This window comes from Zalophus californianus, chromosome X (assembly GCF_009762305.2).
Source record: "Zalophus californianus isolate mZalCal1 chromosome X, mZalCal1.pri.v2, whole genome shotgun sequence".
Taxonomy (NCBI): domain Eukaryota; kingdom Metazoa; phylum Chordata; class Mammalia; order Carnivora; family Otariidae; genus Zalophus; species Zalophus californianus.
The window spans coordinates 93,900,672-93,927,350 of record NC_045612.1 but is presented as its reverse complement, the minus strand read 5'-3'; the positions used below and the strand labels follow the sequence as shown (position 1 = coordinate 93,927,350).

The following is a 26,679-nucleotide window of genomic DNA, read 5'->3' as shown; positions in this document are numbered from 1 at the left end:
GGTTAAGAGCAAAGTGGCACAAGTGTGTAGGAGCTCTAGCTCTGAATTTAAAAAGCCCCCTTTTAACTGTTTGATCTTAAGCAAACTTAATTTTGGTATCAGCAAAATACTTCATTTCTCTGGGCCTCAGCTTACTCATCTGTAGGAGGAGGATAATAATACCTACCCCACTGAGTTGTTGTGAGGATTAAATACACACTGAAATACTTAGGACAGTGCCTGGCAATAGTAAGCTCTCAGTAAATATTAGCTATTATTTTTACATTGATCTAAACGCGCCCTTCCACCAATCAGTCATATTCCTGGGCAAGGTATCTGAACAAATCACTGGCCACTTGGAAGTCTCCTGGGGTTGTGCAGCAGCATGCTGGCTGACCTCTGCTGCTTTTTTCTTAATAACCTCAATACTAAATCCACCCTAAGTAAATTTCCAAATCATTTCCTTGGACATACTGTCCACTCCCATCAAACCAAATGAAAAAGGAACTTCCCCAAGAAATAATGAAATATACATTAACAGTTTTCCTTTCTGTCCCTTAAGTTTCCTGATAAGTTCTCTTAAAATTTTCTGTATATTGATTTTATACCAAGAACTTGGATAATAAATATTAAAGTAAAATATAATGGGTAGTTCTTTGTGGGAAAAATCATGAAAGAAAGGAACTTTTTTAAATATAGAAATTGGATTCTGAATTTAGAGTAGCAAAATTTTACTTTTTGAAGTTACCGAATTAATAATGGTCCAAATGACTAACAAACGGTTAGTATCCTGTGGCTGAATGAGTTATTGTATTAACTGCAACACAGTTATTAGTGGTATTTAAATTCAAATCATGTATATTTTAGTTTCTGCTTGCACTAGCTCAGAGTTAACTTTCAAACATAAGGTTCAGCCCCTGCTATTAATAACTTGATATGTTCTATTGAATTTTTCGGTTTCTTCCTAATTCTGAAAGTACTTCTATACATTCTGAAATGGCATTTCAGCAAATGAAAAAAAGAAGTTGGCAAATCAGGACCAATTTCTTCTTTCGAGATCAAACTAATGCTAAACCAGACTACTATCCAAAACATCTCCATGCAAATTAACTAGAGAGAGTTGGTAGTTCTCTGAAACTTGTATAAATTTTATTACCGAAATTACTAAAATCACATTGAAAACACCTTAGAAGACCCCAACCACCTATCAGAAAAAAAATCACTATGGGCATCCAGTCCCTTTGATTGAACCTGGGTAACAAAAGAGGCAAAAGACATGGTTTATGCTGAAACCTAAGATTTGAATGCTAGTGTTTTCAAGCTTTAATAAAGTATATACCAATTCCAAGTACCAAACATATCAAAATTCATATTCATGGGTTTATTCTTAAGCATCGAAAGCAAATTCTGCTCACTGAATCCTATTTTGATTTGCACGAGGCATTCAGAGATAAGTTATAATCAGGAAAAAAGTAACCACTGAATGCATCGTGTTTTAAAAAATACAATTAACGTTTCAAAACCACACTTAAAAAGGAGAATACCCAAAAAGTTTACTCTTTTCATAAAATTTGAGACAGTATTATCCTGCAGATAAAAATACATTTCTTGTATATACATGTAGATTTCTACATGAAAGAAAGGACTCAGCTCCCGACAGAAAAGGGCTGACCCTTGATATAAAGACATGTTAGATTGCCAAACTGATGTGATTCCCATTGTAAGGAGAACCGAAAACCGAAGGATAAAGGTAAGTTAAAGGAAGGATAAAGTCCAGTCACCTGCTCCTGAACAGCGGTAGAGCTGGGCGAGAAGCAGGGGATAACAGTAGAAATAAGACACCAAAGAAAGGCAAAGAAGGCCTCGACTCTGACCAGAAGTGAATGGAGAATCAAGCGAAGTTGAGAATAGATATGACATAGCTGCAGTGAGATGCTTGAAATTAGAATTTGGTAGTTGATAGTTAACAGAAGCTCAAATCACCTTAAAGTGGACTTAGAGTGTCTACAGTTTACTGGAGAGCCAATATTCCAGTGACCAGATAACTCAGTACAGTATTATCATATAAAAAACTTTCCCAAATAACATTAGGTCACCAGAAGACCTTTGCTTCTGATCACATTCTCTGAAGCTTAAAAAAGTCCCTGACTCACTGGGAGAGACAGCACGGTGCTCCAAAAAGAAACTCTGCTGAGATGTGTCAGTTACCAGAAACTCCACTTGACCCTGGACGGGCACTGGATCTTGGATTCTTCAAAGTGAGGGCACTGTAACCAGGTTTCTTCCAAGCAAAACATTTTACCGTTTTGTTGACAATGAATTAAGGTGGGATTGTTTAGAACAACCCCAAGTGTGGTGGGGAAGGCAAGGGGGGAGAAGTTAAGCAAGATAAAGAAATGTCACAGAAATTTCATGCAAGGGTGGAACACTCAAGTTCTAGGTTTCCTAATTCATGCTGTATGCAGAAGTATCCTGTAAACTAAATTTGCCTAACAGAAAAGTTTCCATATCTTCAACAGATGAGAATGATTGCAGTATTTGGGATCCTTGATCAATATGAACTACTCATTGTCTCTTCTCAAAGACGGGTTCACCTTCTTTTTTACCCAAATCCTACACTAAAAGACAACTACGGTGCTAAACATTCACCACCAGTCAAGTTAGGAATGTTCGAAGAAAATAAATTAAACTTGAAACAAAGAAGATGTTTTTGGCCAAATTTCAGACATGTATCATTAGAAATTAATTATTGGCCCCACCAGGTGAAAGATGAAGGGAGGCCAGGAGAAGTCTATAGAGCTGATATACACACAAGTGAGTGTCACTGTTTTTTGTTTTTGTTTTTTTTTTAAACCTAGTTTTATTAAATATTGCTTCTTTGGGATGTGTTTATAACAACTCCCAGAACATTTCATGTAAGGATTCAAAGCGGGCATATTAAAATACAGCTTCAATATAAAGTTTATCACAGTTTTACAGTATTCAAAAATGACAGACCTGCCTTAAAAAACAAAACAAAAACCAAAAAAAGGACTATTACACCCAAAACATAAGAAAACAATTAAATAAACAAGTTTGGCATTTCCATAACTTTATAGTATAAAACAATATTAAATCTATTACTGGCAAGCGGACACCAATGTTTTCCTAGTTTGAAATGTGTCCCGTTTAAACACACTATACAAGTTCACTATACAAAAAAGACTGATGGTCTTTTTGATGAAAGAAGTGCACCCTGAAAATTTTTGCCAGTTTAGAATATTTAGCTCTTAAAGTCAAAAAGTCCTTTTTTAAACTGAAGGCTAAATTCAGATTTTTTTTTTTTTTTTTTTTTTTTTTTTGCTGTTTTGTCTCATTTGTCAGCCTTCCTGGTTTAAAAACAATAGTGTCTATGGACGCCCACCAGGGGGCAGTGTAAGATTAGCCATTAAATCACGAACAGCTGCAAATATTGTGCATTCACCTGCAACAGAGAAAAATGGTCATTAGCTATTCGCAATACAGGAAAGATGCTGTCAACACACCGGTGGGGGTAGGGATAATTAAATCTAAAATCAGCAAGAACTTCAAGGGTCAAAATAAAAGACTAAACTTTAACTGCACAGGTTATAGGGGATTAAGCGTTGGTGTTAAGTATCAAATACTTGGTTTTGTTTGCTTTTCTTCTCATGGGGAAATTCTGGGTAAGTCCCAGTTAGGTTTGAATTTAAGGAGATATGCCTTGAGTTTCTCCACTGAAACACTGGAGCATTGAATAAGCCTTTAAAGTTGGGTTTCAAGAGTACTGCCAGTTTATGTATTTTGAATCTAATGAAAAGATCTAGTTTAGATTTATGCATCCGTTACAACATCAATGATGTCCTTCTAATGTTGCTTTAAAAGCCAGACAAAAATGTCCATGATTGCACTGTCCAATAGAACCTTCTGTGCTGATGGAAATATTCTATATGTGCACTGTGGCTCCTGAGTACCTGTCATGTAGCTAGTGTGCCTGAGGAACTGAATTTTAGTTAATTTTAACTAGCCTGAATTTAAATAGCCACATGAGGCTAGTGACAGTTATACTGGGCAGTGCACTTCTATGACATATATCGGAGTTTTCTCAAATGTAAAGGAAATGATCAACTTCTCGAGTTCAACATGAATATCAATTAATAAAAAGAGAGTGACTTTTCTTAAAAGCACTTCACTGGGAGGGGAGGAAGTGATGGGTTCGGGGCGGGGGGCGGTGAAGTATGGCACACCGACAATCCAAAAACAAGACTTGTTTGGGGGTGGGGGCTAATGACTCATCCTTTCAATTTCCCCCTTGCTCAAAGAACCCAGAGACCCTGCCTCGTACTTCTTGTGAACATTACACAGACTTAAATATAATAAACCCAAACCAGCTGTAAATAATATAAATCAAAAGCTGGGTCCCTTTCCTGGTACGTGGCCTAATGCTACGGTGGCCGCGAATGAGAGAACGGGAGGCCTTGAGGGAAGAATGGCCTTCTGGCCAAGGGCGGGATGTGCAGTGACCCTGTGCAAGCTACTGCAAGCTTCCCTCCAACCAGTACAGAAAAAAAAAAATGGAACCCCAGGTTTGCCCAGTCTAAGGTAGACATAAAAAAAAAAAAAGACTAAAAAAAGGAAAGAAAAAGAAAAACACTCCCAAAACATCCCAACAATTTCTCAAATAAAAGGAAAAGTTATATCCTTCTTTTTCCTTTTTAAAAACACATTTTGATTACTGACAGATAGAAAAACGTGTTTGATCCCAAGAGGATCAAAACATTCTTTCCTTTTAATTGTAAATTCCACAAGACATAATGATAATCATCTGCTTGTGAAGGAATGGTCTTATCATCAAAGTTCTACTGGACTGCTACTTTGAAAATTATTTTAGCTTTAAACTTCGATTCTGAAGGACCTATTTTTAGCTGAAAGAAGAGATAAGTCAAAGGATGAAAGCAGAAAACTGTAAGAAGTGGAAGAAGTCTTACAACAAAAGAAGCGTACCCTTCTCTACTGCCCGGTGCATTCCTTGTAAACTCTATGTGAGTGAAAACTTGCCTATGTATATACAATATGGAGAAATAAACAGTGAGAAATATAATTTCTCCCATGATTCCTGTTTCTAGTAAAATTTTAACACTGTGGTACCTAAAAAATGTTTCAGAGAACAACTTTCCCTCATTTAAAAACATAATTCTGTTACACTACTCTAAGCAGAAAGCTATAGAGGACTTCCTTAATAGTAGAAATAAGCAAATTTTAATTTAAATTTAATTTCCTTAAAATTAGCAACAAGCAAAATGCAAGAAAAGTTCTCTTTGCTGAGCTTTAGGTTTTGTGACAAAACATTCAAAACTGCCAGGAGTTGTGTGTTCCGTGTAGGCTACCACAGTATGGAAGGGACCTGGTTTACCTGCCAGAAACATTCAGAGTTCCTCGAAAATGTTGTTTGAGAGCTTCATTGTGCACTTGGTGAAAAGGTTCACTTGCACCCGCCTGACACTTATATAAGAAGCCCAAAAAGCAGTGATGCCATTTGTATCAGCTTTTATTCTTCACAAAACATTTAGAAGATACAGAACTTTGAATGATAATATTCTATTCATGATTGAACCATGAAATATGAGAAACCGACATGCATTTCAACTGGTGATGTACAGAGTGGCAGGTATCGATGGTAGGGCAGGAATTCACAGCCATGAAAAAGTCTATCATCCTAACCTACGGCTCTGTGGCAATGTGTGCTAGAAATACAAGCTTCTGGCATTAGCAACTGGGTCAGTCCCAATAGTAAATCACTAACAAAAATGAGGTCCAGGCAGCAGAGACATGGACAAAAATGAAGAACCAGTGAGAAAGGAAGAAAGCGACAGGCAGACATTAAGAGGGCCACAGCAATCAGCGCTCTGTTACTAGGACGGGGGGGGGGGGGGGGCGGCGGGGTAAGGAGGGAGCAGAGGGAAGAAGGAGGAATCTCTCAAAAGAACTTTTATAACATATACGCAATAAAATATTATCTACTGGTCATGTACCTTGTCGTGGTGGGTTCATCTCTGCAAACCTCTTCAGAATGTTGCTGACCATCATGGGAGCAGCAACAGAAGAGTTCTGCTGTCTGGGAATGTCTGCCTGTTGGGTTGTACCTGAAGCCATGTCATAAATGATTGGAACTATAATACTAACAGGTTCTTGGGGAGGGACCGATGTTTTCTGAGTTAGTTGAAGCTGAAGACACACAACACATACAAAGAGAATAAAAACGTAATAAGAAAATAAAACATTTGCCTACATTTATCAAAGGTACTATTATTTACTCTATCAGATTAAGATACCTCGGGCATAAGAAAACTAGAGATGACAAGAAAAGTGACAACTGAACATTATGGTTAACGATGCAACCGTGCCACACAATTATCTAGTTCAATACATTTCTGTTATTACTAAAGGAACCGGGAATACATCACGTCTAAACTGACAATTAAGGAATCTGAACCTGTGTCTGGCAGTGACGGTTAACTCTGTAGTAATCCAAAAGTTGTTCTATTATCCTTGCATGCTTTTTCCTCAGGGGCCTTGTGCAAGCGTGTGCATGCGCGCACGCACACCCCGCCCCACACGTGCACGCGCGCTGGGTGGTACTTACAAAAAATAGCATTTTGGATTTCAGCACCACAGCAGGTGTTCCCGGGGGTGCAATCGGCGGTGCGCTGGGAGGGATCGTCAGGCAAAACTGGACATTCCATTTTAGCTGTGTTGCCTGGTCAGGAAACTGTTCGTGAAATCATGATAAAGTGATATAAACATTTAAAATTACATTCTAGTAGAGGAGTAGATTCTGAAAGGTCAAAATCTTATTTTATACAATCTATTATTTTTTTCTAAGATTTTATTTATTTGTCAGAGAGAGACAGAGAGCACAAGCAGGAGGACTGGCAGGCAGAGGGAGAAGCAGGCTCCCTGCTGGGCGGGGAGCCCAAGGTGGGACTCGATCCCAGGACCCTGGGATCATGACGTGAGCTGAAGGCAGCTGCTTAACCAACTGAGCCACCCAGGTGTCCCTATACAATCCATTATTAACAGAACATAAAGATGACAGCCTGCATTATCTCAAAGAAAGTGCATACATGACGTTCCTACATGAAAAGTCCACTCCAGACCTATGTGACATGTTCCCCTTTCCTTCCCTCCCACTCCATTAATTCCCAAGGCCTATGGATTCTGCTTCCCTGCTGTCTCTGACATCTGTTCCCACCTCTCTATTTTCACAGATGCCACCAAGCTCCAGGATTCATGACTTCTCTTGTGGCCCCTAACAGTCTCTTCCAGTGGCTGCCTCTCCTGGTTCCTCCATCTACCACTGCCAGGAGAATGTCCTCGAGCACAGTTCTAATCGAGCTCACAAATGTTTAGTGATGTGCAGTGACACATGCTGTTCCCTTCCCTTACCCCGCCAGGACCAAGACCTGGCATTCAAGGCCCTTCTTAACTGGTGCCAACCTAGACTTCCCAGCCTCACTCCCAGCTCCTTCCCTAAAACATACTTGTCAAACTATGTTAATAATTTCAAACTGTATTCTCTGGTATTTTGTTTTGTTTTTAAAAGATGTATTTATTTAGTTTAGAGAAAGAGTGCACGCGAGCAGGGGGAAGGGCAGAGAGAGAATCCCGAAGCAGACTCCCTGTTGAGTGCAGAGCCCAACACAGGGCTCGATCCCAGGACCCTGAGATGGTGACCTGAGCCGAAATCAAGAGCCAGCCATTTAACCGACTGAGCCACCCAGGCGCCCCCCAACTGGTGCTTTTTTTTAGCCACATGAATACTTACTCCTTCAAAAACTCAAATGGATATCTTTTTACTATAAGTACTGTTTCCTCTAGGCTACCAGAGCAGAAAGAAGCCAAATGTTGAGACTATTAGCAAAGGAACACTGCCATCCCCGGTATTAACAGTAAAACACCGACTGGAAAAAGGGGTGAGGTATTTTGAATTACCCCAAACAATACTAAAAACATTTGAACCCAAGTCCTGTAAGCTTGGAAAAATATGATCAGCCACCACCTGGATTCCATACTGTATACTTTCACAGGAAAGAGGAGGAATTCACCTCCCCTGGGAGGACGGATTTTTTTGATAAATGACATTAGGCCAATTGGGGGGCATGTGAAAAAGCTAGATCCACACCTCACATTTGACACCAAGGTATATTTTAAGTGGATCAAAAATTTAAATAAGTAATTTAAAAAATGAATCCATAACAGTATTAAAAGAAGCCATGGGAGCATCATTTCAGTATCCAGGAGCAGGAAGAGTGAATTAAATGTATTTGCTTTTGTAAGAGGTAAGCCACTGGTAACTCGGGTTGCCTGTAGGGGAGGGAAACTAGGCAGCTGGACAGGGATAGATGGGAAATTTCCCCCTGTATCACATCTTGATCTCAAGTCAAAAGATACAGGAGGACTGTGTTACCTATTCAAAGATAAATAAAATCTTAAAAAATAAGAAGAGTGTAAGAGAAAAACGGAAGTGCATAAATAGGTGAAAACCAATAAATACTGCTCCCACCAACTCCAACCTCTTCAGAGACCTTGCTATATACAGAAGTATGCATTTCACTGTAACTTACCAGCTCTAGCTTCATAATATGCACACAGTCCCTGAGGATGTGTGTAGGAGCTCCTAACAGCTTGGTGAAGGCTATTAAAGTATTGGCTTTAAACGGCGGTCCTGCAACCTACGGGGATGAATAAAGCAAGTTACTCCGCATTCTACTTTGACTCTTCTCTTTTGTTGACTGTATAGGCATACCTTGGAGATGGGAGTTCAGTTCCAGCCCACCGCAATGAAGCAAATATCGCATGAAGTTTTCTGGCTCCCCACTCCCCAGTACATATAAAAGTTATGTTTATTTACACCACACTGTAGTCTAGTAAGTGTGCAATGGTATTATGCCTAAAAAAATGTATCTATCTTAAAGAATACTTTATTGCTAAAAAATGCTAACCACCACCTGAGCTTTTAGTCACAATCATGGAGCACCGTAATAACGAAAAAGTTTGAAATATTGTGGGAAGTACCAAAATGTGACAAGGAGACATGAAGTGAGAAAATGCTGGTGGGAAAACGGCCCTGCCAGACTCGCTCCATGCCTGGTTGCCACAAACCTTCAGTTTGTAAAAAAATACAGTATCTGTGAAGCAATAAAACGAGGCATGCCTGTATTAAAACTATGCACTAAGAAACACATACTCTTGTTTCAAAGAATTTCTCCAAAACTTGAAGTTCATCGGGTTTCCACTGTCCTGCATTTTCAGGTGTCACTTTTAGCTGAAGTGTTTGGTTGGTTTTGGGACTAAGGGCTACTCTGCATTTCAGGGCATCAGTTTTAAACATGATCACTCCAGGTTCGTTGGAATTTATCAGCTGCAGCTGCAAAACATGAAGGATGCATCAAGTTAGACAAGTAAGACAAAGAGGAAATGGAAATGTTGCTCAGAGAACTGTTTCAGAGGGAAAACCACTAAAAGGTGATACCCGTTCCCAAACAAAAATATCTAGGCACTGAGCACCATGAACTGCTAACATCCCAAAGAAGGAACTATACATTAGGTGCCTCTCAATGGAAGAAGAGAACACAACCTATGGAATATTCTCGTAAAGTAACAACAAACTTGAGCTGGAATTCGGTAGTTAGATCTGCAGGGTGGATCAATATTATAGAAATGTGAGGGTCACAAGAACATGTTAAATAATTCCAAAGGGACGCAATCAGCAAAATCCAGACTGTGAGAAACTCGACAAGACAACGGATATAGTTGCTTCAACAATAAAAGGGACTTAAAGGCTTGTCTGGGTTCTGCTTTAGACTGTAAAAACCGTGACAACTTGGGAAATCTGGACACCAACTAGCTATCTGATGATAAAGAAATTGTCTTCATGGATGAAACGATGTCTGGGATTTGCTGTCAAACCACCTGGGGAAGGAGCTATAGAATAAACATGACTGACAGGGGTTCACTGCTGGAAGGTAGGTGATGAGAACACAGAAGTTCATTATACCCTCTTATACTATTTATACTCTCAACTTTTATATATGATTAAAATTTTCCACAAGAAGTTTTTAAAAAAGGGCACAGTAGAAGAAAAGAATAAAGAGTACCATTACAAAATGTTGGATCTGGATTGGGACCTTACACTGGCCCAGGGGTTGGTAAATTTTTCTGTAAAGTAATGGAGAATAAATATTTTAGGCTACACGGTCTCTGTCGCAACTACTCAATGATGCCATCGATGTTGAAAGCTGCCATCGACAATACATAAATTAATGGGTGTGACTACGTTCCAGTAAAACTTTATTTACAAACAAGTGGTGCGTAGGACTTGCCCTCCCCACCCCCCACCACAGGGCCAGTAGTTATCGACCCCTGCGCTCTATCGTAACATACTGATTATGCAGATGAACAAAATGAGGTTCAAAGAGCTGAAAACTTACATGGCTTGTAAGTGGCAGAGGGAGGGTAGATCACAGGTCTCATAATAATCATTTTATAAAATGCTAATTTATTCAACTTATGTTAAAACCTCTATTATTTTCAAATCTGAATATAAAGGTTGCAAAATAGCTTGGTGCCGTCCATGGAGTAGATATTTCAAACATTCACCATTCTACCTCATTAACACATACATATATCAAGAGTTATAAATAACTAACAGGTACTGAATAATACCAAGACATTATGCTAAGGGCTTTATATGAAGTATCTCGAATTCCCACAATTGTTATGAGTTAGGTAAATACTACTATCTACCATTATCAAAAAGGTAAAGGGATTTGCCTAAGCTTGTACTAGCTGGTGGCATGGTCTGGGTACAAACCCACAGAGTCGGACTCTGGAGCTGGGGCTATCAACTCTGAACTATCTCCTGAGGGTATCACCACAGGACACAAGTCTTTTTCTGACTTTTTCTAAATCAGTTCAGTTGTTCATGAATTTAAAGAGTTTTCAACCTTGTGATCATAAATAATTTTATTTCAATGGAGAATCCGATTCAAAGTCAGCCTGCCTGCAAGGGGATTCCAGAAGGCCCATAGTTGCTTGTACGCTACTCTCTGCAAAGGCAGATCCTGGGAGCATTTGTCCCATGGCACTGTGGGGACCCTGTGGGACCTATCTCTGGGCCCCTTAGCCATAGCACAGCAAACCATAAAACGCAGGAACATGTTAACCTAAGAATGGAAAAGAAAACAGTGGAGTCCGTTTTTAATGCCAGAGCAGGGTTGAAAGCACAGTTCCAGCGAGCTAGTTAAAGGAAGTGAGGGAACATCATTTTAGTTCAGATGCTGTTCTGTGGGGCAACTTATCAGCACCCGCCTTCAACAACCACCACTGAGGAGTTCACTAGGTACCCATACCGTTTCTTGTTGAATAATTCTTTGAAGGTGCCGTCTCATGATGACCGATCCAAGGAATCTCTCAAGCGGAGAACAAAGATAACTACCTGCCAGGCCAGGCACAAGGCCTGGTGTTGGAGAGGGCAGCAGTAAAATGTTCAAGGCACTGTGAGTGAGGATGGTAGGTATGGAGGCTGCCCAGGAGCGCTGAGGTAGTTTACGAGGTGGAGGCATGTTTGTTGGCAAAGTTTGGGAACCTTTTGGGAAGGAAAACATGTCATTTCAGTCACAAATACACACGGTCCCACTGTCCTGTTTTGCTTTTATTATAAATCTTTGATATTCTAAAGCAATCCATACTGTTTTCGTTACTCCTTGTGGCATAACAAGCATATGTTAGCTTCCTGTTAGCAAAATGGCCAGGGTTCTTCTCCCTGTAGCTAGGTTCCTTACAAAGTGACTTTGGAGCAAGCCCTTATAGAGGGACAAGTCTATTTCTCTTCCTGGGATCTGGGCTGGCCCTGTGACTTGCTGTGACTTAAAGAATGCAGTGGAAGGGACGTGGTATCGGCTGCAAACTTAGGATTTCACTCATGTTCCTGAAACCCCATCCAGCCACCAGGTGATCAAGCCTGTGATCAAGTATGAGACCACATGGAGCAGAGGAAGCCACACCGGCTGGGGCCATTTTAGACCAGCCAGGCTCCAGCGCACACAGGAGCTGACCACAGACACATGAGTGAGCAAAGCAGAGCCTAGAAAAATCACCCAGCTTGGCTTAGCCCAAATCGCCGTCCTATAGAATGGTGAGCTAATAATAAGATTGCTCTTCTAAGTCATTAAACGTTACCTGGCAAAGCTAACTAACATATGTGCACAATTCTGTTCTGTGTTAATTTGTACAACTTTGTCAGTTAACTTTAGGTGTCCCTCAAGGTCTAGTTTTGCAGCTAAGTTAGTACACATAACAAAGGTACTGGGGCTCACCTCACAAGACTTCTGGAGGAGACATTTCCCTTTCTTACATTTTGCTTTAACTGTGCAAATTAACTATCATTAACCAATTTACTAAATGGATTAAAGTTTAAGTTCTTAAGGATCCCCATTTAACAAGTAGGTCACAACTTCAAATGTGAGGATGGAAAAAAAAAACAGGTCATCTGGAGGTTAGACTAAAACCAACACAAAAATGGTGATGACGCTCACTTGTTCCAGCTCGAGGGGAATGAGAAGCATCTGGAACTGGAGAATGTAGTGATGGATTGGCTGGTGACATTCCAGGCATGCGTGTTGCTGGTGAGGGGCCGGACACTTGAGGAGACCCTGGCCAGTTCCCGGCTCGTCCACTTGGTGACACCATAGTGTACGGAGAACTAGGGTCCAGGGTTCCTGTAAACAAGTGAACAGATAGTTTTCAAAACCTGTATTTTAATAACTGAAAAGTACTTGATAGTGCTGAAATGCCCGACACTTTACAAGGCGATCATTTTATTTTTCTTTTCGCTATTTCACTCAAGTATGATGCTTCTTCATATGGCACATCTGAATGTCTCTTTTGTATAGTTTACCTACTTTTTAACGTGATACAAAATTAGAAAAATACAGAATGAGAAAGGATAAAATTTACCTTCACACAAGCTTCAACATGTGCAATGTATTAACAATCTACTTTACACTATGCAACAACCTACTATTTTCAAAACCCATTTGCAAACGTCTTTGAAAATGTTAAGCAAAAAAATCTCAAAGCTCATTTCAGGGCAGAAATCTTGTATTTTTCAAGTAACCCTGACAAATTATGTTTTTCATTCTACTCAAGGTTGAGGAGAGGGAAATTTTCCCTCTTCTTTCTTTAGTAAAGGCTACACTGACTGAGAAATGAACCAAGAATCAAGTTTTGAAAGCAGCAGCAGCTTCCAGGGGCGCCTGGGTGGCTAATTCGTTAAGTGTCTGCCTTCAGCTCAAGTCATGATCCCAGGGTCCTGGGATCGAGCCCTACATCAGGCTCCCTGCTCTGCGGGAAGTCTGCTTCTCCCTCTCCCACTCGCCCTGCTTGTGTTCCTTCTCTCACTGTGTCTATGTCAAACAAATAAAATCTTAAAAAAAAAAAAAAAGAAAGCAGCAACTTCCTGAACAATTTGATATTTAAATGTCATTCCGCAGTTACCCTTAACGTATTATTTATACGCCTCTGTAACCAAAGGATACTGAGAAAATATTTTTACCATATATCAGAGAGTAAATGATCCTAACTTAAAAGTCTTATAAATTGGTAAGAAAAAACACAGGAACACATAGGCAGGCATAAAATAAGAAATACCAAAGACCCATGAGAGAAAAAAGGTTTAACTTCATTAATAATCAAAGAAATGCACATTAAACAAAAAGATACCATTTTTCACCTATCAAAATGACCAAGTTTTCTGAAAGTCGTAATACCCTATGTTGGCAATGACGCAGGAAAACAGACATTCTTGTTCGATGCTAGAGGAAATTGGTACAGCCTTTCAGGTGAGCAATTTGCAATATGTTTCGAAAGCTTTAGAATTTCTCAAACCCTTTGAGACAGCAATTCCATGTCTAGGAACTTACCTAAGGGAATAATCATGTGAGCAGAGATGATACCATCTTCAGTCGTTAAAACAAAAAAAATGGAAACATTCTAAACATATAATAGAAGGGCAGTTAAATTATGTTATGTCAAGACAAGGGAATACTATGAAGCCATTTAGTATGACGATGTAGAGTTTTTACTGATAGAAATGTCCCTACAAATATTAATAATACACAAAACCACAGACGCTACACAGCTGTAAAAACTGAGGAAGTCCTTTATGTTGTGATTTGGCACGGCATTCAGGAAAAAAAGATGAAAAAAGTAAGGCACTGAAGTATGTGTAAAAGGAGTGAGAACACTTACAGGCATCTGCTTGTGTATGCAGACAACATCTCTGCAAGGACACATAAGAAATTAACAAGACTGAATGCCTCTGGGAAGAGGAATTGGGTGGTTGGTGGCATCAAAACACTCCCCTGGCTATCTCTTCTATTCTTCAGTTGAACCAATTCAAAATAAAATTTTTGAGTTAAAAAGCTAAAAAATTCAAGTCTCAAAACTACATATGGTACAGTCCCAATTGTGGGGGGAGGTGTTTGAGAGGAGAGACAAGCAGACAGGTGGAGAGCAACAGAGAGGCGAGCAGGCAGGCGAGCAGGGCGTGCGTGATGGGAAGAGCAAGGCAGAAGCGAGGGGGGAGGGGGAGAGAGTCCAAAGCAGACGGACTAACTGGTAGATCTCTGCGTGGTGGGATGAGGACAAATTCATTTTCTTTGGCGAGTTCCCCAATGAACAAAGTGCTAATTTTGCAATACGAAAAGAATTTATTTACCAGAAAACTACTTCCACATCAAATTCTTATGCTATCGCGGTTTCCATGTATGGACTCACCATGTGGACTAGCAAAACTGGCCCCTGGTCCTATTGAGATTCCATGCGAGGATGGGGGAGGAGTTGGAACAAATGACGCTGGTGAAGGGGCCCTCAGAGCCCCACTGGGGGAGCTGGCAGCATGCAGATTTCCTAATAAAGGAAAATAATTACAGATGATCTTGCAGGACACATAGCATGTCCTGGCCAAGAACCTCAAGTTAAGACTCTCTCTACAGATTAAATAAGTAGTAAAGCTCCCTTAAATAGCACAGAGAAAATCTGAAATGATTTTGTTACTGAAAAAGAGAGAGAGATCAATTCCATGGGGCCCAACTTCTAGCTCTTATATGGACCTGAGTTTAAAAAAAAAAAAAAAAAATCCAGTGTACTTTTGTGTTCGCTCATTCACTCTTTCAGCAAGTGGGCATGAATGTTAATTTCATGCCAAGCAATGCTGTAGGCACTGGGGATGCAGCAGTTGACAAGAGACAAAAATTCCTGCCCTTGCGGAGGTTTCTATTCTAGTAGAATGAGAAAGACAACAAATGTATGTCAGGTAGTGATAAGTGCTATGGAGAAAACCAGGGCAAGGAAAGGGGGCAATATCATGTAATGGCAGAGGTGGGTGCCATTCTTTCTGTAAGGCAACCCCAGAAGACCGCTCTAAGAAGGGGGCATATGGGTAAGTGAAGGGTAAGGCGTGAAGATACCCAGGGGGTAAGAGATTCCAGGCCAAAAGAAGAGCTAATGCAAAGGCCCCAAAGGCGGCAGCAAAAATAACGGGAAGGGGGCCAGTGTGGCTGGATCAGTGGGAGCCACGGGGAAGTGGGAGGCGATGAGGAGAGAGAGGTGGCGGTGGGGATCCAGATCACATGGGGACTCGGAGGCCACTCTAAGGACTTAGGGTTTACCCTGAATGAGATGGGAAACCACTGCAAAGTTTGGAGTGAAGGAGTCATAAACTAGCCTGTGTTCTGGAAGGATCACCCTAACCATTGTGTAAAAAACAGACTATAGGGCAAGGGCAGGGAAACCAGTTAGAGGCAACAGTAATAATCCAAGTGAGAGATGGTTAATGGCTTGGGTGAGGGTGGAGGCTGAGGAGGGTTAGAGTCTGGATAAATTCTCAGTACAGAGTGGACAGTATCTGGGACTGACTGAAGTGGGTGTGAAAGAAAGAGGAGTCCAGCAGGACTCTAACAGCTCTGGCCAAGCGGCAGGCAGGAAGGGGCTGCCGTTTCCGGAGTTGGGGTGGCAGGGGGCAGGGTGCGGGGGGGGGGGGCAGGTGTTAGGAGTTGAGTCTCAGCCATTGTCTACCCATCTAACAAGGGCATGCCGACTAGACATCTGGAAAACACAGGACTCGAGTTCAGGGGAGAGGTCTAGATGGCAGATATTAAAAAACGGAGAGCAGTGAGCTTAAAGATGGGATTTAGCCACAGGACTAGTTTCAATTGAGGATCAGGAAAGGGGGAACCATGCTCCCCAAACTATGAATAAATGCGACACAGAGACACTTGCTACATTACCATCACTATCCTCAGTATTCACATGTTTCAAATTCTCTACTACCATCTAAGAGAATTTCATATTCTCTACATTCTATACCTAATGCAGTGCCTTACATGCAGTATGTTCATCAACTCGATAAACCTTTGAGTGTCATGTTTAGATATTCAGCTGTGGGTTTGCTGTGGGGATTAAATGGATAAAGTGCTCAGAACACGGCTTGGCACACAGCAAGCACTATATACCTGTCTGCTACTATAATTATTTCAAAATCAGTATTTCTACTTCCTTCTACATAAAACCTCACTCATATCCTAGAGACACATGCCCCTTGGGTTCTCGGCCCACATTTCCTGTTTTCCTCCTTGCTCCCTAAGCAGCTCCTTCTCAGGCTCCTACACCTGGGAAGCAGCTGCTGGTACTCCGCAGGGGCTGAGCTCACCCACCCAGCCCAGCCTTCAGTGACCTTCAGTGACATGACAATAACTTCCAAATCTTCATCTGTGGTTCCACCATCTCTGCTGAGCAGGTAAGGGGTCATGTACCCAAGGAATCTGATACCCATTTTCCTTGCTAGACGATACGCTTGAGAGCAGGACTGGTATCTGGCTTGCTGCTGCATCCCCAGCGCCATGGAGCATCTGGCCCCGGGCAAGAACTTAAGCAATACCAGCAAATTGTTCGTTAAAAGTAAAAATTAGGCATCCTCAAGCAATTTTATAGTGCACTTCATGGGGCTGCCTACAGAGTCATTTTGTTTGGACAAGCAGGCTCTGCACTGGCCCACTCTGCGGGGCAGAGCACCTTTTATATATACCAGGGCTCGGCAAACTTGTTTTGTAAGGGGTCGTCCTAGCAGGAGAGCAGTCCCTGACACTGCATGAATGGGTGTGGCTGGGTTCCCCCAAAACTACAGAAACAGGTGATGGGCAGGATGGTGTTGTGATCAGCTCTCCTTGGAGCTGTGCCACGAGCCTGGCTCTGGGTGACAAAACCTCCACTTAATTCAAACCTTTCAACGTGTTCCCGAGTCATGAACGCAGCTTTCACAACCCTGCCATAAGGAACGAATGGCACATACCTAGCCACAGATAAGGGAGTGGTCTCTGAAGGAAGGGCTACATGTGTGGTGCTTGGGTGTGTCCGTGTATGTTCCGGATGTCAGAGTTGAATACAACAAAAGAGTAAGTAATATCTTACCTGGAGACTGTGTGTGCATCATAGAGGGAGACTGATTAACTGTGCTGTGGTAAGATGTAGGGGGTGAAGTAAGGGGATAAGCACCTGACGATCCCGGCTGTTTGGGAAATGGCTGAAAAGAAAAAAAGTACATGTTGGTCAAACGGGCCACGCGCGTATAGTATATAGTACGTACAGCTGAAGAGTTAACCTTTACACAGTTCACTGGTTACCAACAGGAAACACAAGATGCAAAAATGTGCAAAATACACATTTTGTATGTGTACAAAATACACAAGTTTTGAAAGACTCCCCGACTTTCAAAATGTTTAAAAAACAGCAAGAACTCACTCCTGACCTTGTAATACCATTGCTTTTAACCCTCAAGATGTTTTTTGCTTATTTTATCTACCATATCACTGATTTATCTGTATTGTTTCTCTCCCATTTCCCGGATTCTAAGATTCTCTCCCCATCCCTTTAGTATTTCTGAAGTCAAGGTGTATCTTTCGATTCCTGGCATGGCACAGTTTAACTGGCAATTCATAAAAAGTAGTGCATCTTACACTTGGCAGAGTTTTTAAAGGCAACGAAATACAGTCGTTTAACCTGACCTCTCCTCACCTTTACCTTCATCTCCAGCAATGAAAAACCTAGGACAATGAAATCCTTCCTAGTTTTTCAGTTGAGGTACAAATCACATATAGTAAAGGACACAAATCTTAGAAAATGTCCAGTCTGATGAATTTTCAGAAATGTCACCACCACAGAGATCGAGACCCTGAAGAACACTACCAGTGCCCCTCAGCCACCTTCCAAGGCTTTATCACTTCCCCAAAGGTAAGCACTATTCGGATCTCTGTCACTCAAGCTTGATTTTGCCAGTTTTCATATTTCATATAAATACTGAATGTACTTCTGAGTGTCTGGCTTCTTTTGTTCAACATCACGTCAGTGAGATTCACCATGTAGTAGTTTGTTTTTTCATTTCTGTAAAGTATTCTATTGTATACTGAATAGACCCAGTTTATTCACTCATTCTGTTGCTCGATACTTGGGTTAGTTTACACTTTTTACATAAATAACGTTCCTATGAACATTCTTGTGTTTTTTGGATGCAGTTCTGTTGTACATATACCTAAGAGTAGAATTATTAAATCACAGGTATGCCTAATGTTCAGATTTAGTGCTCTGGAATACTGCTAAACACCACTGCATGGTTGTTATACCGTTTTACGCACCCTCCAGTAGTAAATGAGTTTCAGCTGCCGCTAATACCAAATGTTGCCAAGAATGAGCAATTTTCTTCTTAAAGCCCTTTTTGTGGGTTTTGAGTATTATCTCATTGTGGTTTTAAGTTGTATTTCTGTGGTGCCACATGATGTTGAACACCCTTTCTGTGCTTACCAGCCGTTTGGATATCATCCTCTTTCGTGATCCACATGGCTAATCACCCCACATCACTTTAAATGCACGAGTCTGAGGTTAATGCTACTTCTGGTACTGTTTACTTGCCATCACTAGAAGCCTCCTTCTCTCCCTGTCACTATTTTTTCATATGGACTTCTCGGACACCTTGGGCCCACCAAGGACCTCCTTGCCTTTCAACAAAGACACTCAGACACCTGAAGAACCCATTAAGTGACGCGAACGTGATACCATTTGGAATTTCAGCAAGACATCACCTGTTGCTGGGGTGGTGGCTGGAGCTGTGAGATTAAAGAATCCATCATATCTCCTCCTATGGGAGAAGGGGGATTATCGTCCTCGTTTACAGACCTTCTTCGAGCATCCTGATTGCTATCAACAAACATATTCAGGAATGTCTATGGATAGAAACAGGTAGAATTCAGATTATTTTACTTAACTTTAGTAAGATATTTTTAATCATTTAGACTATTTTAAGAAAAACAAATATACTATACCCATCTCTAAAATAGAAGTTTGGTACACAGCCACTATTATGAGGACAACCTGGAAGATATATGGATAACTTTGAAGGGGGGGAAACTGAGGAAACTGGTTAACTGCAACAACAGAAACAAAATCTAAGTTAAAAATCCTGTCCATTAAGAAGTATTGTGCAAGTACAAAGTTGAAGAGAGAAGTACACCCTGGTACTCCTCACACCAGGTCAAAGTATTTTCTTATTAACTTCTGAACCAGAAATGCAGGAAACAAAAGGAAAGTTGTATGTTGGCCATCTAAGTAATTTCAGTGACTTGGGAAATTTCCTATTGGGTGAGAGTCGTCATTTTGTAAGCTAGAAAATATGACAGAGGAAAACTGAATGCAGAAACTAAGCCATCTTTCCTCTTTTTATCTTACATGACTGAAATCTTAAACCACCAAGAGTGGGACAATCTCGTTTTATGGGATAGGTCATCAAAAATTAAGCAAGGCTACCAGAGTTTGTGTCTCAAGCATTCTCTTCCTTTTAATACTCTCCACCTTCCCCATCCTCAAAAACAGAGATCAAAAGCTTACCAGGATCACTAGAAAGCTTTTAAAAGTACACTGCCTGATTTCTAATAAAAGATGATGGATTCACAACACACATTTTATCCTTCCCCAATACCCCACTGAAACTCCTAAAAAATTTTTTTTAAAGCAATAAGTTACAAATACAGAAAGAATGGGAGAAGAAAAAAATAGCAATGAATTCTGGAGGCTGCGGAGCAGATGGCTGAGTGGTAAGTGAACTATCCAATGTGAGGAAGTTGTATCCTAAAGCTAGCACTGGGGAAAGCCAAGAAGCAAAGCTATTTCCGTCCAGATCCTCAAGACACGTAGGAACTGGCAGCACTAGACACCTCTGGAAGTGGGGATGAAAGTGGGATTAAAAATAGGACTGGTCAAAAGTCTCTTTAAGAGACACTGAAAGCCTCCCAGAGCCTCTGTCACTCTCACTGAGTGAGGTTGACTTCTACCACTCTGGTGGAGGGTCTTTGACTAGGGGGACTCTAGCATTGATCGAGAGGAATGCCGTATTAAAAATGAAGATTATGGGGCACCTGGCTGGTTCAGTCAGAAGAGCATGCGACTCTTGATCTCGGGGTTGTGAGCTCGAGCCCCACGTTGGGTGCAGAGATTACTTTAAAAAAAAAAAAAAGAAGAAGATTAAAGTTTACATACTGAATGTTGAAAATAGTAGTTTCCTTCTCTTATTTGATTTGCCAAAAATTGGGGGCCAGATGCACACCATCTATGCAGAGACTTGAATACTCCTCTCTTGGTACTTTACCAGCCCAACAAAAAGACCTAAATCTACTGACGCTGGGAGTTACCCAAAGAAATGGCCCGAGCAGATCATCCTGCAATGAAGACCACAGTCAGCAAGTCTCACCTTCTAGTAAGAGCTGCGAGTTAAGAATCACTAACATGAAAGAGATCAAAACAAAAAAAAAAGCAAGGTGCATGAAATGGAGATTATGTAGGAAGAAAAGGGGTAAGAGAAGATAAGACAGCCATATACAACAAAGATGTCATAAAATGAACACTTAGAAACAAAAGAGAGCTCCTGGAAATGTTTTTAAAGATGGCAAAAAAAATTATCAAAAATACAAAGACTGAAAGGAAAAAAATGAGGAAATCTCCCAGATACAAAGAGATAAAAACAGAAAAGATAAGAAAATCAGAGAATAAGTCCAGGATACCATGCCTCAGAATAGTAGTGGTACCAGAAAGAGCTGAGAGAGAAAACAAAGAATCAAGAAATAACACAAGGCAATTCCCAGAGCCAAAGGATGTAGTTTCCAGCGTGAAAGAACCTACGAACCTACTTAGTTACATAAGGTTCAAGAACTAGAATGAGATTAAACAACTCAACGGTCACAGTGGAAGTTAGAAGACAATGGAGCAATGTCTTCAAAACTCTTACAGAAAACGACTGTAATCTTGAATTCTACACCTAGCCATTCTCTCAATTAGATGAGGTAAACTAAAGATGGTTTTAGGCACACAAAAGTCTCAAAATAATCTCCCACATACCTTCTCCCAGGAAACTACATAGAGGTATGCTACCGAAACAATGGAGTAAACCAAGAAAAAGACCTGCAGTCCACACCACAGGGCATGCCACGCGAGAGAGAAGCCAAGGACTCTCCCTCTTCCCATCCTTCTACAGATTCCTAAATCAACACAACACAAAGGGCATGGGGCACTGCCATTCCAGATTGGAGGTCAGACGGTTGTAGAAGAGATTTCTTCAAGATGAAACCAGTGAGGTTTCTGAGATGTGAACGCACAGAGGGGAGATTTTATATATATAGGGGAGAGACTTTAAGGTTGAGGTAGTGGTAAGTATACAAAAAGTTAAGCAAAAAAAGTAAATTAACTCCCAGAAAAACAAAATGTTGAACAAGAAAGGAAAAATAATTATAGTAAGCTTGGTGTACAGTGTTTACATATTTATAATAATGAGAATACCGAAAAATCATCTGATCAAAATTGCTGCCTAACCATACTGCAAGGATAGTAGGAAAGGTGTACTGGGAGCAGCCTGGGAGGATGAAGAGGCATATAAGAATTAAAAAAGAATTAAACCCTCATCTTCCATTGTGAGGATCAGATAATGCCCTCAACTAAGAAGTCCACAAACAGCAATGTAAGCATGTTATTTAGAGATAAAGATGTAAATACCAAGAGAATCACCACCTAAGAGTTGAAAACAGAGCAGGAAAAGGGCAAGACTGGGTTGCAAGCAACTAATTTTCAAAACAAGCCTTTGGAACTATTTGACTCTAAACTATAAGCACATACAATTGAGCTATTATACAAGAATCTGCAGGGATTGTGGCCCAGGACCCTACATTTTAAAAAAACTTCATGGCTGAACTGATGAATCAAACTTTCTCAATAATCGATGAGAAAGACATTGTTGAAGTTCCTTAAAGTTCCAACTAGTAAACAGGACTCTCTTCGGTATCATTCACCATATGCATTACAAGGAAAGGAGATTTTATCATCTCATACACATAGGCACAGCGCTTTATAAGAACTTCCTGTTCCTTTGGAAGGACGCTGCGGAGGTGATAAACTAACACAGCTGCTTATTAAACAGAAATTTGTTGCTTTTCCCCATTATTTCCCCCTTTTAAAGGAACTGTTTTAGAGACATTTATGTTTATTTATGCTAGAATACTAAAGTTGGTTACCTTTAGTCCGGGTGCAGGATAAAAACCTTCCACTAACTTGCTATTATCAAAAAGACTATAGGCACCATCCCGAATCGCCACTACGCCTCGGCTCCGGCAGTAAATGTCGATGCAGTACATGTTCCTAAAGGCCAGTCTGATGTGGGTGGACGACTGCGGCAGGATGGAGAAGCACTGGTAAGCAGTGTTGGTCCTCTGGGTCAAGCCCAACATCGGCACAGTGGGGAGTTTGTTGATGGCATTTAACGGAGCCTGAGTATCAAAGAGTACCTAAAAGGAACACACACAGTGAGAGCCAGCCAGTTTCCGTACAAATGCTGAAGTCTCAGAATCTTCCATGTCTAACAGTCATAAATGAGCCAAGGTCTTCCTGGCATATTCCATGTACCTTTCCCTTGAAGAGAATGCAAACTACATCACTGCATCCACTTTGAATCAAAGAAAATTCTCCAAGAAGACTGCGAGACATAAAACACAAAACATGCACCCTTGTCACTGAAGACAAGCCCACATGATTTTTAATTTTACATGAGACACTAACACTGATGGAGTCATATTTTTACACAGAAAATAAACTTAATTACCTGTAATAACTGAACCACATTTGGTGTTTTGTTGAACATTTCCTGAAGCTGATGGAGAATGGTATTGTGACAGTTACTGCAACCTGAGTTTGGGCCAACAGTGCCCAAAGAAATGTGAAATTTTTGATGTATGGAATTCCACTGGATGCTAATCTAAATCAAAGAGATTACATGTTTCAGAAACTGAGAAAGTAACAGATTCAAGTAGAAGAAAAAACAATGTTTAAACAGTAAGGCAAAATGCCAAAGATCAACATGAGGTCTTTTTGGAAAGCCAGTCAGAAGACTGGACTCTATAAACTCCAGAAGTGCTGTTACTATGGCCCAGTACATTCGCGAAGTAGGTGTGTATTAGCCCACTTCCACCAAATAAAACAGAAAGAGAAGGTGCTAAAGAAAAAATCTGGATTAAACTTTATTTGAAAATGATCATTGGTGTTTCTTATTTTTCATTTTTATCTAGGACTGAAGAAAAGTCATCCTCTATATGAGCATTGTCATAAAGGGAAAGGAAGCCACTTCTAACACAGATGCTTTCAGTTTATAGATTTTAAACACTCAATTTCTGATATTACTTGACGTGGAAGAGTCCAGAAAGAAGCCAGCTGGCTGAATTTTTATACTAAATGTCTAGGACTTTACATATGGAGTGGGAAGAAAATGAGGAAACAGAGATTACGGGGAATGCCTTCAAGACTGGGACAGGATCAAACAATGTTAATAATCACATGACCAAAAGCATAAACGTACAGTATTGTTCAAAACCATTCATAATCTTCATTATAGTAATCATGTTGCTAACCAGATTTGAAATCGGTAAAGAAAAAAAAAATACAAACACCAAAAGTACATTACCTGGTCCAAAACTCATCAAGATTATATACCCCATCAAAGAAGGCATAATTTTCGCTTTCAATTTTAAAGAGTTAAGCATTCTAGTATACTAGTCTACTATATATCATCAAAGTATTTAAAATTTACCATTTTAACCCTAATTTTTACTTGAGTCCTCAATTAGTTCAAGGCAGTTTTCATAACTTCCAAATTCTTCATTTTTAAAGGATTTATGAGAGGAATTTCAGTTTTAATTAGTTCATAGACTTACTGAGCTTCCCTTGGTGGTTCCATAACACAAGATAAGTTTTCGGTAATTATAAACACGGACTTCTGAGAAAATATTTAGATGAGCAGGTATGTCTAAAGAGAAAGGAAGCAAAAAGGAGATTAAGATGATACATGCAAAACTTTAAAACACATATTTGGAGAAGAGGGCATCTGGGCAGTATCATATGCCTAGCTGGAAAGATCTCTAGATACGTAATTTTGTTAAAAAAATTAAAAATAAAAAAAGGAAAGCGATGGCATAGACAGTGGGCTTCCATGTCCATTTCTACAGAAGGGGTCCAGGGCAGGGGCGGAGTACTGAAGCCGTACAGCACAGCAGTGGGGCGGTTCCAATTCCAGCTCTACCCTTTCTTTACTAGCTGTGCGACCTTCAGCAAGTTCTGCAGTCTCTGCGACTTGTTTTCTTCATTTTTGAAATGAGGAATAAGTCAACTACTTCACAGGGTGACTGTGAGGATTAAATGGGTTAACACAAGCAAATTGTTACACTGTATGGCGCATAGCAGACTCTCAATAAATACTCCCTGTTATTATAATATGGTAGAGCTCGGAGTAAAAAACTCCTGTATACATAAGAAACTTAACAGTGGTTGTCTCTGGGCAAAAGCCTGAGGTAGAAGGCAAACTTATTTTTCATTAGATATTCTTTTGAAAAAAAATTTTTTTTACAATGTTTTACTTCTTCAGTTTAGAAAAGAGGGGTACCCCCCAAAAGGAAGATTATCCCATGTACCTGGTAGAGAACGTGCAAATTCCAACACACACTCATATAATCGTGCAATGCTATTCCAGTCATTAAGGAACATTTCAACCACTTTTCTACCACCAACGGGTTCAGACAACAGGTTTTCATATGTCAGATAAACATGTCGCGATGGCCCTACAGGATTAAAAAAGAGGATTAATAGCTGTGAATACTAAAAAGAAAACCCCCAAATTACACAAAGACAGAGTGTGTGAAGCAGCTCACCTTGCTCTCTAGTCGAAGTGCCATTAAGTGGACAATTCGCAAACACTAACTCCGCCACCCACGTGCGGTTATTTCTACCTTGCAATCGGAAAGTGCAATCGAGAAGAGAGCGGTCCAGAGCCTTCTGGGTTTCCTCATTCACACCCTTACAGGGAGGGATTCTGGCAATGAAAGAGCATATGAAGTGTACTTTGCATCACAGAAAGACAAGAGCACAATCTACACAACAACATTCGGGGTATCTCGTTAGCGCTTCAGTTCAAGCTCCACACTAGGCGCCTTCTGCAAAAGAAGGAAGCAATTCATAGCAACTCATGGCAATTCACAGCACTGAACCCACTTCTACTCACATCAACGCAGATTAGGACCTCTTGCTTTAACTAAGTGTGTGTCTGAGTGTTTTAACGAAGTGTGTCTGTCTTCATCCTTATTCCTATCATTAGAAACACTATGATTCTTCAGAGTGAAAATCAAAGATACTGGCTTTCTATGAAATCTACCTAGAACATCCTCAAGGAAAAGCTAAGGTGTAAAACCACCCTTGAGAACAGAATGATACAGTGGAAAGAACACAGGCTTTGGATCAGGGACCTGCATTCTAATTCTGACCCCAGCCACATTAACCTCTCTGAATTTCAGTTTCCCAACTACACAATGGAGATAATTACCTTATGGGTCACTGATTTTGAAACATGACACACCGTACGTAAAGTGTTCATGGCAGCTAATAGGTATTTGTGTATGTTAGCTCCCTTTGTGGTAAAACCAAGTCTCACTGATGCCAAGATAAAATGCCAGGTTTGTTATCTCTCCTCCCTTCTCCAGTAAAGGTAACACTCATGTGATAAAGCTTTGCATGTATCAACTCATTTAACATATTTTCACTTAAATATGTCACATATAGGAGAGGAATGTATTAGCTTTGGTGTCGTAAAATACCTACCTATCCATTTTCCTCTTGCAGCTTTATGGACTATCTTGTCATAAAACATTATAAAGTAATACATGTTCAATGTTTTTTTCAGTAATAGATGAAATAATGAGACAATATATTTTTTAATTACACATTATCCTTTAACTCCTAGGGATGGTGGGTTAATTCTCAGACTTGGTATAATGATTATTTATATCTAAGTCTAACAAAAATTGGAAATATGGAATCTTGATTTAGGCCTCTTATTCAGAAACACCTAGAATAGGGTTTCTCAACATCAGCGATACTGACATTTGAGGCTGGATAATTCTTTGTTGTGTAGCCTTGGCCTCTCCCTACCAGATGCCAGTAGTATCTCCCACTCCCTCTTCTCAGTTAATGATCACCAAAAATACCTCCAAACATTGCCCAATGTCCCCCTGGAGG

At 40.4% G+C, this 26,679-nt stretch overlaps 1 protein-coding gene across 2 annotated transcripts in view; it reads right to left on the bottom strand.

Moving 5' to 3' along the window:
* Positions 1–1,259: 1,259 nt before the first annotated feature.
* MED14 (mediator complex subunit 14) overlaps positions 1,260–26,679 on the bottom strand; it is a 73,059-nt gene continuing 47,639 nt past the window's right edge. Inside the window, exons 17-31 of one of the 2 annotated variants that reach the window (XM_027608711.2) lie at positions 25,320–25,480; positions 25,083–25,229; positions 24,330–24,421; positions 23,225–23,377; positions 22,641–22,910; positions 19,170–19,310; positions 17,506–17,617; positions 14,815–14,946; positions 12,573–12,755; positions 11,388–11,623; positions 9,224–9,403; positions 8,601–8,708; positions 6,620–6,745; positions 6,009–6,201; positions 1,260–3,442 (exon numbers count right to left, since the gene is read on the bottom strand). In XM_027608711.2, coding sequence (XP_027464512.1) covers positions 3,369–3,442; positions 6,009–6,201; positions 6,620–6,745; positions 8,601–8,708; positions 9,224–9,403; positions 11,388–11,623; positions 12,573–12,755; positions 14,815–14,946; positions 17,506–17,617; positions 19,170–19,310; positions 22,641–22,910; positions 23,225–23,377; positions 24,330–24,421; positions 25,083–25,229; positions 25,320–25,480 — 2,308 coding nt within the window. In that variant the 3' untranslated portion in view covers positions 1,260–3,368. The remainder of the gene's footprint in view (positions 3,443–6,008; positions 6,202–6,619; positions 6,746–8,600; positions 8,709–9,223; positions 9,404–11,387; positions 11,624–12,572; positions 12,756–14,814; positions 14,947–17,505; positions 17,618–19,169; positions 19,311–22,640; positions 22,911–23,224; positions 23,378–24,329; positions 24,422–25,082; positions 25,230–25,319; positions 25,481–26,679) is intronic. The other variant, XM_027608712.2, reaches the window with a different exon arrangement.